This window comes from Adelges cooleyi, unplaced genomic scaffold (assembly GCF_023614345.1).
Source record: "Adelges cooleyi isolate 19-005CV unplaced genomic scaffold, UGA_ACOO_1.1 ACOO_flye_CR_arks_rails_tigmint_CR_PRNA_784, whole genome shotgun sequence".
NCBI classification, from domain to species: domain Eukaryota; kingdom Metazoa; phylum Arthropoda; class Insecta; order Hemiptera; family Adelgidae; genus Adelges; species Adelges cooleyi.
In genome coordinates, this window is record NW_026096496.1 from 342,151 (window position 1) to 358,806 (window position 16,656).

The window sequence follows — 16,656 nt, forward strand, 5'->3', positions numbered from 1 at the left end:
GTTTGGTAATCGATTGATTATTAAATTTTTAGGTTTGTTTAAAAATTAAATGTATATGCGTAAACTAAAAAAAAAATGTTTTTTTAGGGAAAGAGCTAAGAATGTATTATTGTCTCTGGTGCAACATTTTAATGCATTTTACGACCCGTTCGTCGAAATTTACCATCTCACATTTGGTAAATGATTATATTGATTCAAAACAACACAAAAGTTTGGTGATCGAGTGATTATTAAATTTTTAGGTTTGTTTAAAAATAAATTGTATATGCATAAACTAAATAAATGTTTTTTTTAGGGAAAGAGCTAAGAACGTATCATTGTCTCCGGTACAACATTTCAATGAATTTTTTACCAGATCGTCGAAATTTACCATATGACATTTGGTAAATGATTATATTGATTCAAAACAACACAAAAGTTTAGTAATCGAGTGAGTATTACATTTTTAGGTTTGTTTAATAATTAAATGTATACGTATTAACTAAAAATATGTTTTTTTAGGAAAAGAGCTAAGAACGTATCATTGTCTCTGGTGCAACATTTCAATGCATTTTTCGACCCGATCGTCGAAATTTACCACCTCACAATTGGTAAAAGAATATATTGATTCAAAACAACACATCAGTTTGGTTATCAAGTGAGTATTGAATTTTTAGGTTTGTTTAAAAATTAAATGTATATGCATAAACTAAAAAAATGTTTTTTTAGGAAAAGAGCTAAGAATGTATCATTGTTTTTGGTACAACATTTCAATGCATTTTTTGACCCAATCGTCGAAATTTACCATCTCACATTTGGTAAATGACTATATTGATTCAAAACAACACAAAAGTTTAATAATCGAGTGAGTACTATATTTTTAGGTTTGTTTAATAATTAAATTTATACGTATTAACTAAAAATATGTTTTTTAGGGAAAGAGCTAAGAACGTATTATTGTCTCTGGTGCAACATTTCAATGCATTTTTCGACCCGATCGTCGAAATTTACCATCTCACATTTGGTAAATGATTATATTGATTCAAAACAACACAAAAGTTTGGTAATCGAGTGAGTATTAAATTTTTAGGTTTGTTTAAAAATAAAATGTATATGCATAAACTAAAAATATGTTTTTTTAGGGAAAGAGCTAAGAACGTATCATTGTCTCCGGTACAACATTTCAATGAATTTTTTACCAGATCGTCGAAATTTACCATATGACATTTGAGAAATGATTATATTGATTCAAAACAACACAAAAGTTTAGTAATCGAGTGAGTATTACATTTTTAGGTTTGTTTAATAATTAAATGTATACGTATTAACTAAAAATATGTTTTTTTAGGAAAAGAGCTAAGAACGTATCATTGTCTCTGGTGCAACATTTCAATGCATTTTTCGACCCGATCGTCGAAATTTACCACCTCACAATTGGTAAAAAAATAAATTGATTCAAAACCACACATGAGTTTGGTTATCAAGTGAGTACTAAATTATTAGGTTTGTTTAAAAATTAAATGTATATGCGTAAACTAAAAAAAATAGTTTTTTTAGGGAAAGAGCTAAGAATGTATCATTGTCTCTGGTGCAACGTTTCAATGCATTTTTCGACCCAATCGTCGAAATTTACCATCTCACATTTGGTAAATGATTATATTGATTCAAAACAACACAAAAGTTTGGTAATCGAGTGAGTATAAAATTTTTAGGTTTGTTTAAAAATAAAATGTATATGCATAAACTAAAAAAGTATTTGTTTAGGGAAAGAGCTAAGGACGTATCAATGTCTCCGGTACAACATTTCAATGCATTTTTCGACCCAATCGTCGAAATTTACCATCTCACATTTGGTAAATGACTATATTGATTCAAAACAACACAAAAGTTTAGTAATCGAGTGAGTATTACATTTTTAGGTTTTATTAATAATTAAATGTATACGTATTAACTAAAAATATGTTTTTTTAGGGAAAGAGCTAAGAACGTATCATTGTCTCTGGTGCAACATTTCAATGCATTTTTCGACCCGATCGTCGACATTTACCACCTCACAATTGGTAAAAGAATATATTGATTCAAAACAACACAAAAGTTTGGTAATCGATTGATTATTAAATTTTTAGGTTTGTTTAAAAATTAAATGTATTTGCGTAAACTAAAAAAAAATGTTTTTTTTAGGGAAAGAGCTAAGAATGTATTTTTGTCTCTAGTGCAACATTTTAATGCATTTTACGACCCGTTCGTCGAAATTTACCATCTCACATTTGGTAAATGATTATATTGATTCAAAACAACACAAAAGTTTGGTGATCGAGTGATTATTAAATTTTTAGGTTTGTTTAAAAATAAATTGTATATGCATAAACTAAATAAATGTTTTTTTTAGGGAAAGAGCTAAGAACGTATCATTGTCTCCGGTACAACATTTCAATGAATTTTTTACCAGATCGTCGAAATTTACCATATGACATTTGGTAAATGATTATATTGATTCAAAACAACACAAAAGTTTAGTAATCGAGTGAGTATTACATTTTTAGGTTTGTTTAATAATTAAATGTATACGTATTAACTAAAAATATGTTTTTTTAGGGAAAGAGCTAAGAACGTATCATTGTCTCTGGTGCAACATTTCAATGCATTTTTCGACCCGATCGTCGAAATTTACCACCTCACAATTGGTAAAAGAATATATTGATTTAAAACAACACATCAGTTTGGTTATCAAGTGAGTATTGAATTTTTAGGTTTGTTTAAAAATTAAATGTATATGCATAAACTAAAAAAATGTTTTTTTAGGAAAAGAGCTAAGAATGTATCATTGTTTTTGGTACAACATTTCAATGCATTTTTTGACCCAATCGTCGAAATTTACCATCTCACATTTGGTAAATGATTATATTGATTCAAAACAACACAAAAGTTTAATAATCGAGTGAGTACTATATTTTTAGGTTTGTTTAATAATTAAATTTATACGTATTAACTAAAAATATGTTTTTTTAGGGAAAGAGCTAAGAACGTATCATTGTCTCTGGTGCAACATTTCAATGCATTTTTCGACCCGATCGTCGAAATTTACCATCTCACATTTGGTAAATGATTATATTGATTCAAAACAACACAAAAGTTTGGTAATCGAGTGAGTATAAAATTTTTAGGTTTGTTTAAAAATAAAATGTATATGCATAAACTAAAAATATGTTTTTTTAGGGAAAGAGCTAAGAACGTATCATTGTCTCCGGTACAACATTTCAATGAATTTTTTACCAGATCGTCGAAATTTACCATATGACATTTGAGAAATGATTATATTGATTCAAAACAATACAAAAGTTTAGTAATCGAGTGAGTATTACATTTTTAGGTTTGTTTAATAATTAAATGTATACGTATTAACTAAAAATATGTTTTTTTAGGAAAGAGCTAAGAACGTATCATTGTCTCTGGTGCAACATTTCAATGCATTTTTCGACCCGATCGTCGAAATTTACCACCTCACAATTGGTAAAAAAATATATTGATTCAAAACCACACATGAGTTTGGTTATCAAGTGAGTACTAAATTATTAGGTTTGTTTAAAAATTAAATGTATATGCGTAAACTAAAAAAAATGTTTTTTTAGGGAAAGAGCTAAGAATGTATCATTGTCTCTGGTGCAACGTTTCAATGCATTTTTCGACCCAATCGTCGAAATTTACCATCTCACATTTGGTAAATGATTATATTGATTCAAAACAACACAAAAGTTTGGTAATCGAGTGAGTATAAAATTTTTAGGTTTGTTTAAAAATAAAATGTATATGCATAAACTAAAAAAGTATTTGTTTAGGGAAAGAGCTAAGGACGTATCAATGTCTCCGGTACAACATTTCAATGCATTTTTCGACCCAATCGTCGAAATTTACCATCTCACATTTGGTAAATGACTATATTGATTCAAAACAACACAAAAGTTTAGTAATCGAGTGAGTATTACATTTTTAGGTTTTATTAATAATTAAATGTATACGTATTAACTAAAAATATGTTTTTTTAGGGAAAGAGCTAAGAACGTATCATTGTCTCTGGTGCAACATTTCAATGCATTTTTCGACCCGATCGTCGACATTTACCACCTCACAATTGGTAAAAGAATATATTGATTCAAAACAACACATGAGTTTGGTTATCAAGTGAGTACTAAATTATTAGGTATGTTTAAAAATTAAAAGTATATGCGTAAACTAAAAAAAAAATGTTTTTTTTAGGGAAAGAGCTAAGAATGTATTATTGTCTCTAGTGCAACATTTTAATGCATTTTACGACCCGTTCGTCGAAATTTACCATCTCACATTTGGTAAATGATTATATTGATTCAAAACAACACAAAAGTTTGGTGATCGAGTGATTATTAAATTTTTAGGTTTGTTTAAAAATAAATTGTATATGCATAAACTAAATAAATGTTTTTTTTAGGGAAAGAGCTAAGAACGTATCATTGTCTCCGGTACAACATTTCAATGAATTTTTTACCAGATCGTCGAAATTTACCATATGACATTTGGTAAATGATTATATTGATTCAAAACAACACAAAAGGTTAGTAATCGAGTGAGTATTACATTTTTAGGTTTGTTTAATAATTAAATGTATACGTATTAACTAAAAATATGTTTTTTTAGGAAAAGAGCTAAGAACGTATCATTGTCTCTGGTGCAACATTTCAATGCAATTTTCGACCCGATCGTCGAAATTTACCACCTCACAATTGGTAAAAGAATATATTGATTTAAAACAACACATCAGTTTGGTTATCAAGTGAGTATTGAATTTTTAGGTTTGTTTAAAAATTAAATGTATATGCATAAACTAAAAAAATGTTTTTTTAGGAAAAGAGCTAAGAATGTATCATTGTTTTTGGTACAACATTTCAATGCATTTTTTGACCCAATCGTCGAAATTTACCATCTCACATTTGGTAAATGATTATATTAATTCAAAACAACACAAATATTTGGGAATCGAGTGATTATTAAATTTTTAGGTTTGTTTAAAAATTAAATGTATATGCGTAAACTAAAAATAAATGTTTTTTTAGGGAAAGAGCTAAGAACGTATCATTGTCTCTGGTGCAACGTTTTAATGCATTTTTCGACCCGATCGTCGAAATTTACCATCTCACATTTGGTAATTAATTATATTGATTCAAAACAACACAAAAGTTTGGTAATCGAGTGAGTATTAAATTTTTGGTTTGTTTAAAAATAAAATGTATATGCATAAACTAAATAAATGTTTTTTTAGGGAAAGAGCTAAGAACGTATCATTGTCTCTGGTGCAACATTTCAATGCATTTTTCGACCCGATCGTCGAAATTTACCATCTCACATTTGGTAAATGATTATATTGATTCAAAACAACACAAAAGTTTGGTAATCGAGTGAGTATAAAATTTTTAGGTTTGTTTAAAAATAAAATGTATATGCATAAACTAAAAAATGTTTTTTTAGGGAAAGAGCTAAGAACGTATCATTGTCTCTGGTGCAACATTTTAATGCATTTTTCGACCCGTTCGTCGAAATTTACCATCTCACATTTGGTAAATGATTATATTGATTCAAAACAACACAAAAGTTTAGTAATCGAGTGATTATAAAATTTTTAGGTTTGTTTAAAAATAAAATGTATATGCATAAACTAAATAAATGTTTTTTTAGGGAAAGAGCTAAAAACGTATCATTGTCTCTGGTACAACATTTCAATGCATTTTTCGACCCGATCATCGAAATTTACCATCTCACAATTGGTAAAAGAATATATTGATTTAAAACAACACAACAGTTTGGTAATCAAGTGAGTATTGAATTTTTAGGTTTGTTTAAAAATTAAATGTATATGCATAAACTAAAAAAATGTTTTTTTAGGGAAAGAGCTAAGGACGTATCAATGTCTCCGGTACAACATTTCAATGCATTTTTCGACCCAATCGTCGAAATTTACCATCTCACATTTGGTAAATGACTATATTAATTCAAAACAACACAAATATTTGGGAATCGAGTGATTATTAAATTTTTAGGTTTGTTTAAAAATTAAATGTATTTGCGTAAACTAAAAATAAATGTTTTTTTAGGGAAAGAGCTAAGAACGTATCATTGTCTCTGGTGCAACGTTTCAATGCATTTTTCGACCCGATCGTCGAAATTTACCATCTCACATTTGGTAAATGATTATATTGATTCAAAACAACACAAAAGTTTGGTAATCGAGTGAGTATAAAATTTTTAGGTTTGTTTAAAAATAAAATGTATATGCATAAACTAAAAAAGTATTTGTTTAGGGAAAGAGCTAAGGACGTATCAATGTCTCCGGTACAACATTTCAATGCATTTTTCGACCCAATCGTCGAAATTTACCATCTCACATTTGGTAAATGACTATATTGATTCAAAACAACACAAAAGTTTAGTAATCGAGTGAGTACTACATTTTTAGGTTTGTTTTATAATTAAATATATACGTATTAACTAAAAATATGTTTTTTAGGGAAAGAGCTAAAGAACGTATCATTGTCTCTGGTGCAACATTTCAATGCATTTTTCGACCCGATCGTCGAAATTTACCACCTCACATTCGGTAAATGATTATATTGATTCAAAACAACACAAAAGTTTGGTAATCGAGTGAGTATAAAATTTTTAGGTTTGTTTAAAAATAAAATGTATATGCATAAACTAAAAATATGTTTTTTTAGGGAAAGAGCTAAGAACGTATCATTGTCTCCGGTACAACATTTCAATGAATTTTTTACCAGATCGTCGAAATTTACCATATGACATTTGGTAAATGATTATATTGATTCAAAACAACACAAAAGTTTAGTAATCGAGTGAGAATTACATTTTTAGGTTTGTTTAATAATTAAATGTATACGTATTAACTAAAAATATGTTTTTTTAGGAAAAGAGCTAAGAACGTATCATTGTCTCTGGTGCAACATTTCAATGCATTTTTCGACCCGATCGTCGAAATTTACCACCTCACAATCGGTAAAAGAATATATTGATTCAAAACAACACATGAGTTTGGTTATCAAGTGAGTACTAAATTATTAGGTTTGTTTAAAAATTAAATGTATATGCGTAAACTAAAAAAAATGTTTTTTTTAGGGAAAGAGCTAAGAATGTATCATTGTCTCTGGTGCAACATTTTAATGCATTTTACGACCCGATCGACGAAATTTACCATCTCACATTTGGTAAATGATTATATTGATTCAAAATAACACAAAAGTTTGGTAATCGAGTGATTATTAAATTTTTAGGTTTGTTTAAAAATAAATTGTATATGCATAAACTAAATAAATGTTTTTTTTAGAGAAAGAGCTAAGAACGTATCATTGTCTCCGGTACAACATTTTAATGAATTTTTTACCAGATCGTTGAAATTTACCATATGACATTTGGTAAATGATTATATTGATTCAAAACAACACAAAAGTTTAGTAATCGAGTGAGTATTACATTTTTAGGTTTGTTTAAAAATAAAATGTATATGCATAAACTATAAAAATATTTTTTTAGGGAAAGAGCTAAAAACGTATCATTGTCTCTGGTACAACATTTCAATGCATTTTTCGACCCGATCGTCGAAATTTACCATCTCACAATTGGTAAAAGAATATATTGATTTAAAACAACACATCAGTTTGGTTATTAAGTGAGTATTTGACACGGTCGGGTATTGCCATCACCGCGGTCTGGACTATTACCCGGACCGCGATGACAATACCCGGCCGGGCCGTGCTTCCCTAATTGCCCATTAAGCAAAACCCCGGCGCAGCTTATCAGCAATGTTGACCGCCGCCGATAACATAAATACGGCCGTCACCGGACCGCCGGGCATCAATAGTATTATTATTGTCGTGTAGTACTATAGCGTAATAGAATAAACGGTGACTAACGTAAACAAGTGTTGTTATTTTAATTATTACTTAGGGTTTAATTACTCCGAACGTCTACGGCCACGACAATTGGCGCAGTCGGTAGGATTATTGATGAGTATTAAAATCAATTTTTCTTGTTCCTCGAACATTTTCTCAGCATCTCCGAGTTCCTTCAATTTCAAAGTAGTGTTAGCCGACAGCTGACTGGCTCGTTCTAGCAAGTACTGAGAATTGTTCCTGGTGGTTTTTGAATTCTTAACGCGATTTTCAAGTGTGTTGTTTGCGTTTTTGTAGTCAGCCAACAGCTGGTCCGCTTTTTTTTCAGTCTCGTCCACTTCAATGGTGAGATTCTTCGCTTCCGATCTGACATTGGTAGCGTCGAGACTGTTCTTCAAGAAGCCAGTCTGTAGGGTTTTGAGTTTACCTTCGATCGACACAATATCGTCCATGGCTTTTTGCACGTTTACTTGAGCGTTCGCCGAGTCGGATTTTATATTGTTCAGGCTTTCAGTAGCGTCCATTATGTTTTTGTTGGTGACTACTATCCCGTCTTCTACGTTTTTTTGAATTTCTTGCGTTTCGGCAAGAGCTATTTCCACCCGTTCGGCTACTTGCAGAATGTTTTTGGCGTCCATCTGTTTACTCTCGGCGTCCTCGTTTAACGCTTTGGCTAAATGCAAATCGCCCTTCGTGTCTGCGATGATTTTGTCGATGTTCTTGGGCGTGGACAGGGTTTTGTTAATGTCATCGAACAATTGACTCAGTTGTTCTGGTTTTAGTTGAATATTTATGCGCAAGATCTCGTCCACTTTGGTAGCCACGTCCGTAGCCTGGACTCCGTCCGTGGGATGCAAGAACTTGTCGTGCCTATCGATCAGTGAATAACTCTCGTTGAGTATGTTTTGAGACTGAATTTTTGTGGTGTTGGCCAAGTCGCCAACGCTCTTAGAGTTGGCAAGCACAGAATTAATTTCCTGGTTGGCTTGTGAAAGACCCCTGTAAAGTTCTTCAGCTTTAGCCTCTTTTTCTGCTTTTTTGGCGTAACTGTAGGCACTATCGGCTTTGGTCATGGCACCTTCCTCGCAATCTATACCGCCACAAAAACCGCAACCTGCGCCTCCACACACTGTATCGCATCCCTCGGTTTCTCTGGCGCATATTTGATGATTCAATATCGGAATTGATTTGTTGAAATCGTTCATCTCTTGACTCAGTCTCTCCAACGTGCGTTCATTGTCCTTGATTCCCTGATTGAAGGTGTTCACGTTACGGCCGAAGAACGCCTCGGTTCTCTTGCACTGACGTTCAGCATCAGCCAGAAGACCGTCTTGAAGGTTTTCTTTGTTTTTCAACATTCGAACCCTATCAAAAGCGTCCTTGGTTAAGTTTAACGCACCTTCAACGTTGCGCTCTTGTAGTTTCGTTGAGTTTTGTTTTAGGTTAAGCGCAGTTTCTTTCAGTGCCATCGTTTTAGCCTTGAGATTTTCCAACGTCAGATTTGCCAAGAGCACTTTTTGCGTAGTGTTATCCAATGTCTTGGTAACGGCATTCAGCTGGTCCATTGTGGTCTGGTTGACTCTGAGCTGATCGATAACTTCGTTCAACGTTTGCAGGTCAATCGAGCTCTTAGTGGTAGAGTGTAGAATATTTTTCACGTCCGTTATCTTCTTTTCCATGTTCTCAAACTCTACGGTGTAGGCGCCCGATGCTCCGGTGGCCTTTATTTCCGAAGCCGACTTGATGACGTTGTCGGTTTGTTCGATCAGGGTCTTTTGTGTCTGGTCCCAGTTTTCGAAACACTCTCCGCACGGGCTGCAGTTTGGTGCCGTCCCCAAGTATCCTCTAGCGCAAATGTCGCATTTCTCGCCGCCTATGCCCAGCACACAGTTACAGAAGCCGGTGGTTTGGTTACACTGTTGGGTGGCCGACCCTTCCGGGTTACATTCGCAAGGGTAACACTCCTTGTTGGGGTCACCCCAGTAGTTGGTCTGGCACTGGTTACACTGAGTACCGCCAAAACCTGGCTTACACTGACACTGTCCATCGAATTGATTGCACTTCTCAGACAGCGATCCTACCGGGTCGCAGTTGCAAGGTTCGCATCCCGTTCCGCTGGCTATTTTCCAATGGTCCGGTTTGCATTGGTCACACGAAAGTCCTATCACGTTGTTCAGACACGGACACTGGCCGGTAGTATGGTTGCACACGGAGGATTGAGATCCCAAGAAGTCACATACGCACTCTCTGCAAGTCTGGTGGATGGCGTCACCGTAAAAACCTGTCTTGCATACGTCGCCGTTCTCTCCTTCCGTGTCGAACAGACACTGCAAACACTTGCCGGTATGAGGGTCGCAATTGCCCGGTCTGGTGATGTCCACGTTATTGTTACAGCTGCATTGCTTACAAGATCCGCCGGGAACCTCGGGGTTGCCGTAATAGTTTTCGTCGCAGACATCACACCTAGCACCTTTGTAACCTTCCTGGCACTCGCAGTAAACGTCCTGGGTCTTCGGATCGAGAGCACACTGTTGAGCGTACGAGTGACCCGATTCCGCTGTACCAGGACACGGACATGGCCTGCATGGTATGTCAACACCCAATCGTGGATCTCCATAGTACCCTTTGATGCATCTGTCGCAGTTTGTTCCTTCTGTGAACCCTTGACAGTTCAAACACGTTCCAGTGTGAGAGTCGCACACATCGGTGTGGCCGTGGCACATACACCGCTGGCAGTTGGGATAATTCCATGATCCAGGTTCGCATTGATCACATTCTCTGCCGTAGGTCTACGCCCGACACTTGCACTGTCCAGTTACCACGTCACACAGATTATCCAATGCTCCGACACTGTTGCAGTCACACGCCTTGCAACCTTCAGGATTGAAACCATAAGTTCCTGGCGCACAACGGTCGCATTTCCTGCCGACCACGTTAGGTTTGCACGGGCACTGGCCTCCGAGTGAATCGCAGATAGTACTGAGAGATCCGGTTGGATCACATTGACACGAGAAAGCTCCATTCAAGTAGTAAAAGCCGACACTATAATGGAATTTCTGGCAAACGTCGGGTATGCGTCCCCTAAGAACCGTGTAGTATGCTTCATTACATCTATAGTGTTTATACTCAGCTAATCGCTGCTCATTGGCCGGAGTACCTTCGAAGAACGGTATGGCTTCCACGTGCGGTATCAGCACCAGCGAATCCACCAGTATCGAAGCCGACGGATTCTGTGTCTTGTTGTTGGTCCTCTGGAAGTTTATCCGGATCTTGTAGTCTTTTGTGGCTTCTAAACACACCGGTGGCGACGCTATGACCACCTGAGAAGCTGGCGACAACACTACGTCCCTGATGTCTCCAGCATTGTAGTTTTGCTCGTAAATGGCACACGTCCCGTTCGGTTCTAAAGGCTCCGGACGTTCTACCGTTACCCTAACGTTGTCCCAATCATATGGTACTTGGGGTTCGTATCTCAGAACAATCTCGTAGTTGGTCGTCAACGGCACATTTTTCACGTCAAAAATCAACTCGGCATCGTCGTAGATTTTCATGAAACCCGTACCGGTCCACGTGTTATCCCTGCCGTCTCTGAACGGTTCTCGGATGTGCACTTGGCAGTTGTCAGTGCAGTTGGCCAGTTCGGCTTCGCTGACTAGTATGTCCACAGGACCGACAAAGAAATTCTGTTCTGGAGAACTACATGTACGTCCAGTCAAGTGCGGTCGACACTTGCACTGTCCAGTGATCACGTCACACATGTTATCATATGCTCCACCGATGTCACAGTCGCAGGGCTTGCATCCGTCTTGGCCTTCGGACAATCCCCAATGACCTGGCATACACTGATTGCAATCCCTACCGATGACGTTTCGTTTGCACGTACATTCTCCCGTCACTTTATCGCATCCCTGATTGTCTATGGTTCCTTGGGTATTGCAAGTGCAAGCTTGGCACCCGTCGGGGTTTTGTTCGCTAAAAGCCCAAAATCCGTTTTTGCAGACGTCACATCGTCTGCCTTCCACGTTGGTCTTGCATTGACAGCGTCCGGATTCCAGTCCATTAACAGGATCGGTCTTGGAGTCGCATATACCGTCGTCTAACGAACCGCTGGGATCGCAGTCGCACGGCAGACAGACGTCGCGGTCCGTAAACGGTTTCGTGGGATCCTGGTAAAAATATTGCTTGCACTGTTCGCAGTTCCGGCCCATAGTGTTGTCTGTACATCCGTCGCACACACCTCCGCTGGTGCGTCCGGTCATTTCGAAAACAGCCGGATCGTGATGACAACTGGTGGCGTGGTTGTTACAATTACACCTTCGGCAAGCGTTCGTCTGTCGGCCGATTGCGGGTTTCCACGGGAAGTCGTTGAAGAAGTCTTCGCAAGCCTCGCAATTGAGCCCTTTGGTGTTGTGCGTACACTCGCACTGGCCGTGCACCATGTCCGGTTTGCTGATAGTGCCGTCTTGTGGCAAACACCGGGAAGCGTGTCCGTAACACGAACACGATCCTCGCACAACCATCTCGCTGATGGCGTAGTAATATTTTTCCAATATTTCGTCACGACTGTCCAGTAAGTCGTCGCCGAGTGTATGTAGTTTGGTGAAGTTTATCCTCAAGTTGGTCATCTTAAGCAGGTTTTGCACCTCGGACGAGTACGGGTCGTCGTACATATGATGCAGGTTAGGTGGCAAGACTCTCAGAATCACCTCCCCGTTGGTGGACGGTATCACCGTCGAATACCTTTGGTCGCACACCACTTCTGTGAGGTTTCGCGGCGATTCCTTGGGCACGCTTGGAAACACTGAATCGCAGTCATAGGCAAAATACCGATACACTTGCCACGTGTTACCGAAATCGTACGACCTCTCTACCAGCATGATAGCCGGTCGAAATGTCTTGAACGTGATGATCAAATGGGTAAAATGAAACTCGGCTTCCAGGTTTAGCTGAATGGTGACGTTTTCGACGCCGTTTTGTGACTGCCACCATTGATTGGAGGTGCCGCCCGTATGGACGATATTTTCAATTCTATGGCTAAGCGGAAACTTGGTGTTCGGTTGTGACGAGGGAAAGAGCTAAGAACGTATCAATGTCTCCGGTACAACATTTCAATGCATTTTTCGACCCGATCGTCGAAATTTACCATCTCACATTTGGTAAATTATTATATTGATTTAAAACAACACAAAAGTTTAGTAATCGAGTGAGTATTACATTTTTAGGTTTGTTTAATAATTAAATTCATACGTATTAACTAAAAATATGTTTTTTTAAGGAAAGAGCTAAGAACGTATCATTGTCTCCGGTACAACATTTCAATGCATTTTTTGACCCGATCGTCGAAATTTACCATTTCACATTTGGTAAACTATTATATTGATTTAAAACAACACAAAAGTTTGGTAATCGAGTGAGTATTAAATTTTTAGGTTTGTTTAAAAATTAAATGTATATGCATAAACTATAAAAATATTTTTTTAGGGAAAGAGCTAAGAACGTATCATTGTCTCTGGTGCAACATTTCAATGCATTTTTCGACCTGATCGTCGAAGTTTACCACCTCACAATTGGTATAAGATTATATTGATTCAAAACAACACATGAGTTTGGTTATCAAGTAAGTATTGAATTTTTAGGTTTTTTAAAAATAAAATGTATATGCATAAACTAAAAAAATGTTTTTTTAGGGAATGAGTTAAGAATGTTTCATAGTCTCTGGTAAAACATTCCAATGCATTTTTCGAACCGATCGTCGAAATTTACCACCTCACATTTGGTAAATGATTATATTGATTCAAAACAACAAATGAGTTTGGTTATCAAGTGAGTATTGAATTTTTAGGTTTTTTAAAAATAAAATGTATATGCATAAATTTAAAAAAAATGTTTTTTTTAGGGAATGAGCTAAGAATGTTTCATTGTCTCTGGTACAACATTTCAATGCATTTTTCGAGCCGATCGTCCTCGGTACAAAATACGTTAACGAACATTCGTTTTACTCTTGTGTTTTGGTGTTTCAAACAGTTAAACGGGCCCCGCCCTCTTTATTTGAACATCGAATCCCCGCTTTTATTAGTATTATTTTTTAAAAACTATTTTCCTATTTCTGTGGAACTACACGTCAAAAATATAACTCTAAATGTTTTTTTAGTGTGTTAAAAAATATCGATAGCTCTTTTTAAAAACTGTATGTTGAAACGTTAATACAGTCAAATGATTAGTGTTTATACCGAACGCGGCACGACAATTGTGATTTATCTGTAATAATGTCGTAGAATTATGAATCTATATCAAAATAACATAATCTAATATTCCGACCATACTTAGGCTTCATCACATTACAGTGCAAATTATACATGGTTTTGGGATTTCTAAATAAACTTGAACGTAGGAAGACCTAAGATACACCGTCCTATAGACCAATAGCATAATATAGCATCCCCTAATAAGTCACGCACTAAGAAATGTTTGTTCGACCGAATGGATGATTTGGACAGGAATGCGCTACGACAAAAAGTACATGACTTTTGGTTAAGGAAGGAATTGCCCACGATCGGCAAGATCCTGCAAGTAGTCAACGATGTTCCGGCCTTCCTACTTTCAAACTAACCTCGCTATATTTGGCTATAAAAAAATTGTACTTCGTCTTTACTAAAAGAAAAAGGTGCAGTGTACTTACAGAAAGAGAAGACTTACTCGTATGGCGTCATAACTACTTATATGATATTCGGAAATATCGAAAAGAAGAACGTTCTATTTATTATCTCGACGAAACGTGGTTAAACGCCGGTGACTGTGTCGATCAATTGTGGGTTGATTAAACAATAAAATCAAAACACGATGCGTTCAACAGAGGTTTGACAACCGGAGCAAAGAACCTAACTGGTAAGGGGAAGCGGTTGATTATTCTGCACATTGGGTCGGACAAAGGATTCTTAGACAGTTCAGATTACCATGACGAAATGAATGAGGATAACTTCCGTGAATGGTTTGAGTCCATCATCCCACGTCTCGACCCAAATTTAAGTATTGTTATGGACAACGCCCCTTATCATTCGGTAAATCCCGAAAAAATACCAACATCCGCTTGGAAAAAAGATGAAATTTTGACGTGGTTAACTTCAAAAGGCATAACCATAAATAGACCAATGATAAAAGCACAACTACTAGTAAAGGTTCGTGAAATCAGATCTAGATATACGTTATATTTCGTCGATAATATGTACTTTGGCTACCGCCCTACCATTGCAAATTCAACCCCATTGAATTGACGGGGCAATGGTAAAAGGGTATGTGAAACAGCACAATACAACTTTTAAAGTCGACGATGTTATGGCACAGCCAGAATTGGAAAAATTGTATTAAGCACGCAATCGAGAGGAAGATAAAATGTGGCGAGTGGACAACATAATTGATAATTTAGAACCCTGTGTTCTCACCATAACAGACGAATCTTCACATTCAGAATCAGAGTAATAATTTTTAATAAAAATTTTTTTATAATCGTGTTCATTTTTTAATATTAATAATTTTAATAATTAATGTTGTACATACTTGACGAGTTATGACTATATGATTTTCTTTCAATACTATGTTTTTATTAAAAACGTAATGGATAATTACGAATACGATCTAATTTTTTTTCTCCGCCATCAATGTAGCATAATAAAAACGTCATTCGCAAAATGCGTAAAAACAAGGTAATATTACAAAAAATATTTTTATACAATTATCATAATTATTTATAAAAAAATTATCCCCATTATAATTGTATCAAATCATATAAATACACCATCTCTTAAAAAAATAGTCCGCATTACGCTGCGCGGCTGATGGATCAACCTCAACGCACAAAACAGTTAACAGTATACTGTCGATATAAGAATAATTATTAATATTACAATCACAATTCATAAATGTTATTTTTTTTTTTTTATTGATTTTACGCCAAGGCTCAAATACAGTAATTAAATAATTAATTATAGTGATAAATTAAATTACAAGATAGAAAAGAGAACATACATTATTACAGCATAAAATAAACAATCGAATTTATACTAACAAGACAAAATTAGAATATAAAGTGTTTTATAGCAAAGTTAACAATTTTCAAATAACAGTTATTATTTTTAGAAGCTTTTCAGTGATGCCGGACTATCGGGTTTAAAAAAATCAAAAGAAGTTAATTTATTACTTTCAATAGCCATTCTATTTAGAGGAGTATTAAAGCCGAAAGTAGTTCTATGAGACGATATTGAAAAAGTTGGACAGGAACGGGAAAAGTATTGAGGAATATGGATTGGGACGAGACTTAAAAGTTCTGGACAAGAGGTGAGACCATTTAATAGCTTGTACATAAAGTATGCATTAAAGTACCGCCGTCTTATAGTTAGGGAATCTAAGTTAAAGTTAAATTGATGAGTGTTAGGTACAACGTTACTGTTATTATTAAATTGTATTGTTTTGAATTATAAATAGTAATTTGAACCCGCTCTAGCAGTTCTATCGAACCAACTTGTGAGGGATTCCAAATGATACTCCCATATTCTAAAATAGGTCTTACCAACGAATAGTATAAAGTTTTGAATGGAACGGTTAGGTTAGAATATTACAATTATTACAAAACAAACGCTTTGTAACAGCTATTTAGTGTTAATCTAATATTGTTTGGATTTGTAATTCGGCTACACTGTATTTAGTAACATTTTACCGCTATTTCAATACTTCTGTTCAATACTTTTATTGAAAT

At 35.5% G+C, this 16,656-nt stretch overlaps 1 protein-coding gene across 1 annotated transcript; it reads right to left on the reverse strand.

The window, feature by feature from the left end:
- Nucleotides 1–7,969: 7,969 nt before the first annotated feature.
- LOC126845395 (laminin subunit beta-1-like) lies at nucleotides 7,970–16,451 on the reverse strand. The gene is given in 2 exon segments (XM_050584048.1): nucleotides 7,970–12,982; nucleotides 16,419–16,451. Coding segments are annotated over 2 exon segments (5,046 nt in total).
- Nucleotides 16,452–16,656: the final 205 nt, after the last annotated feature.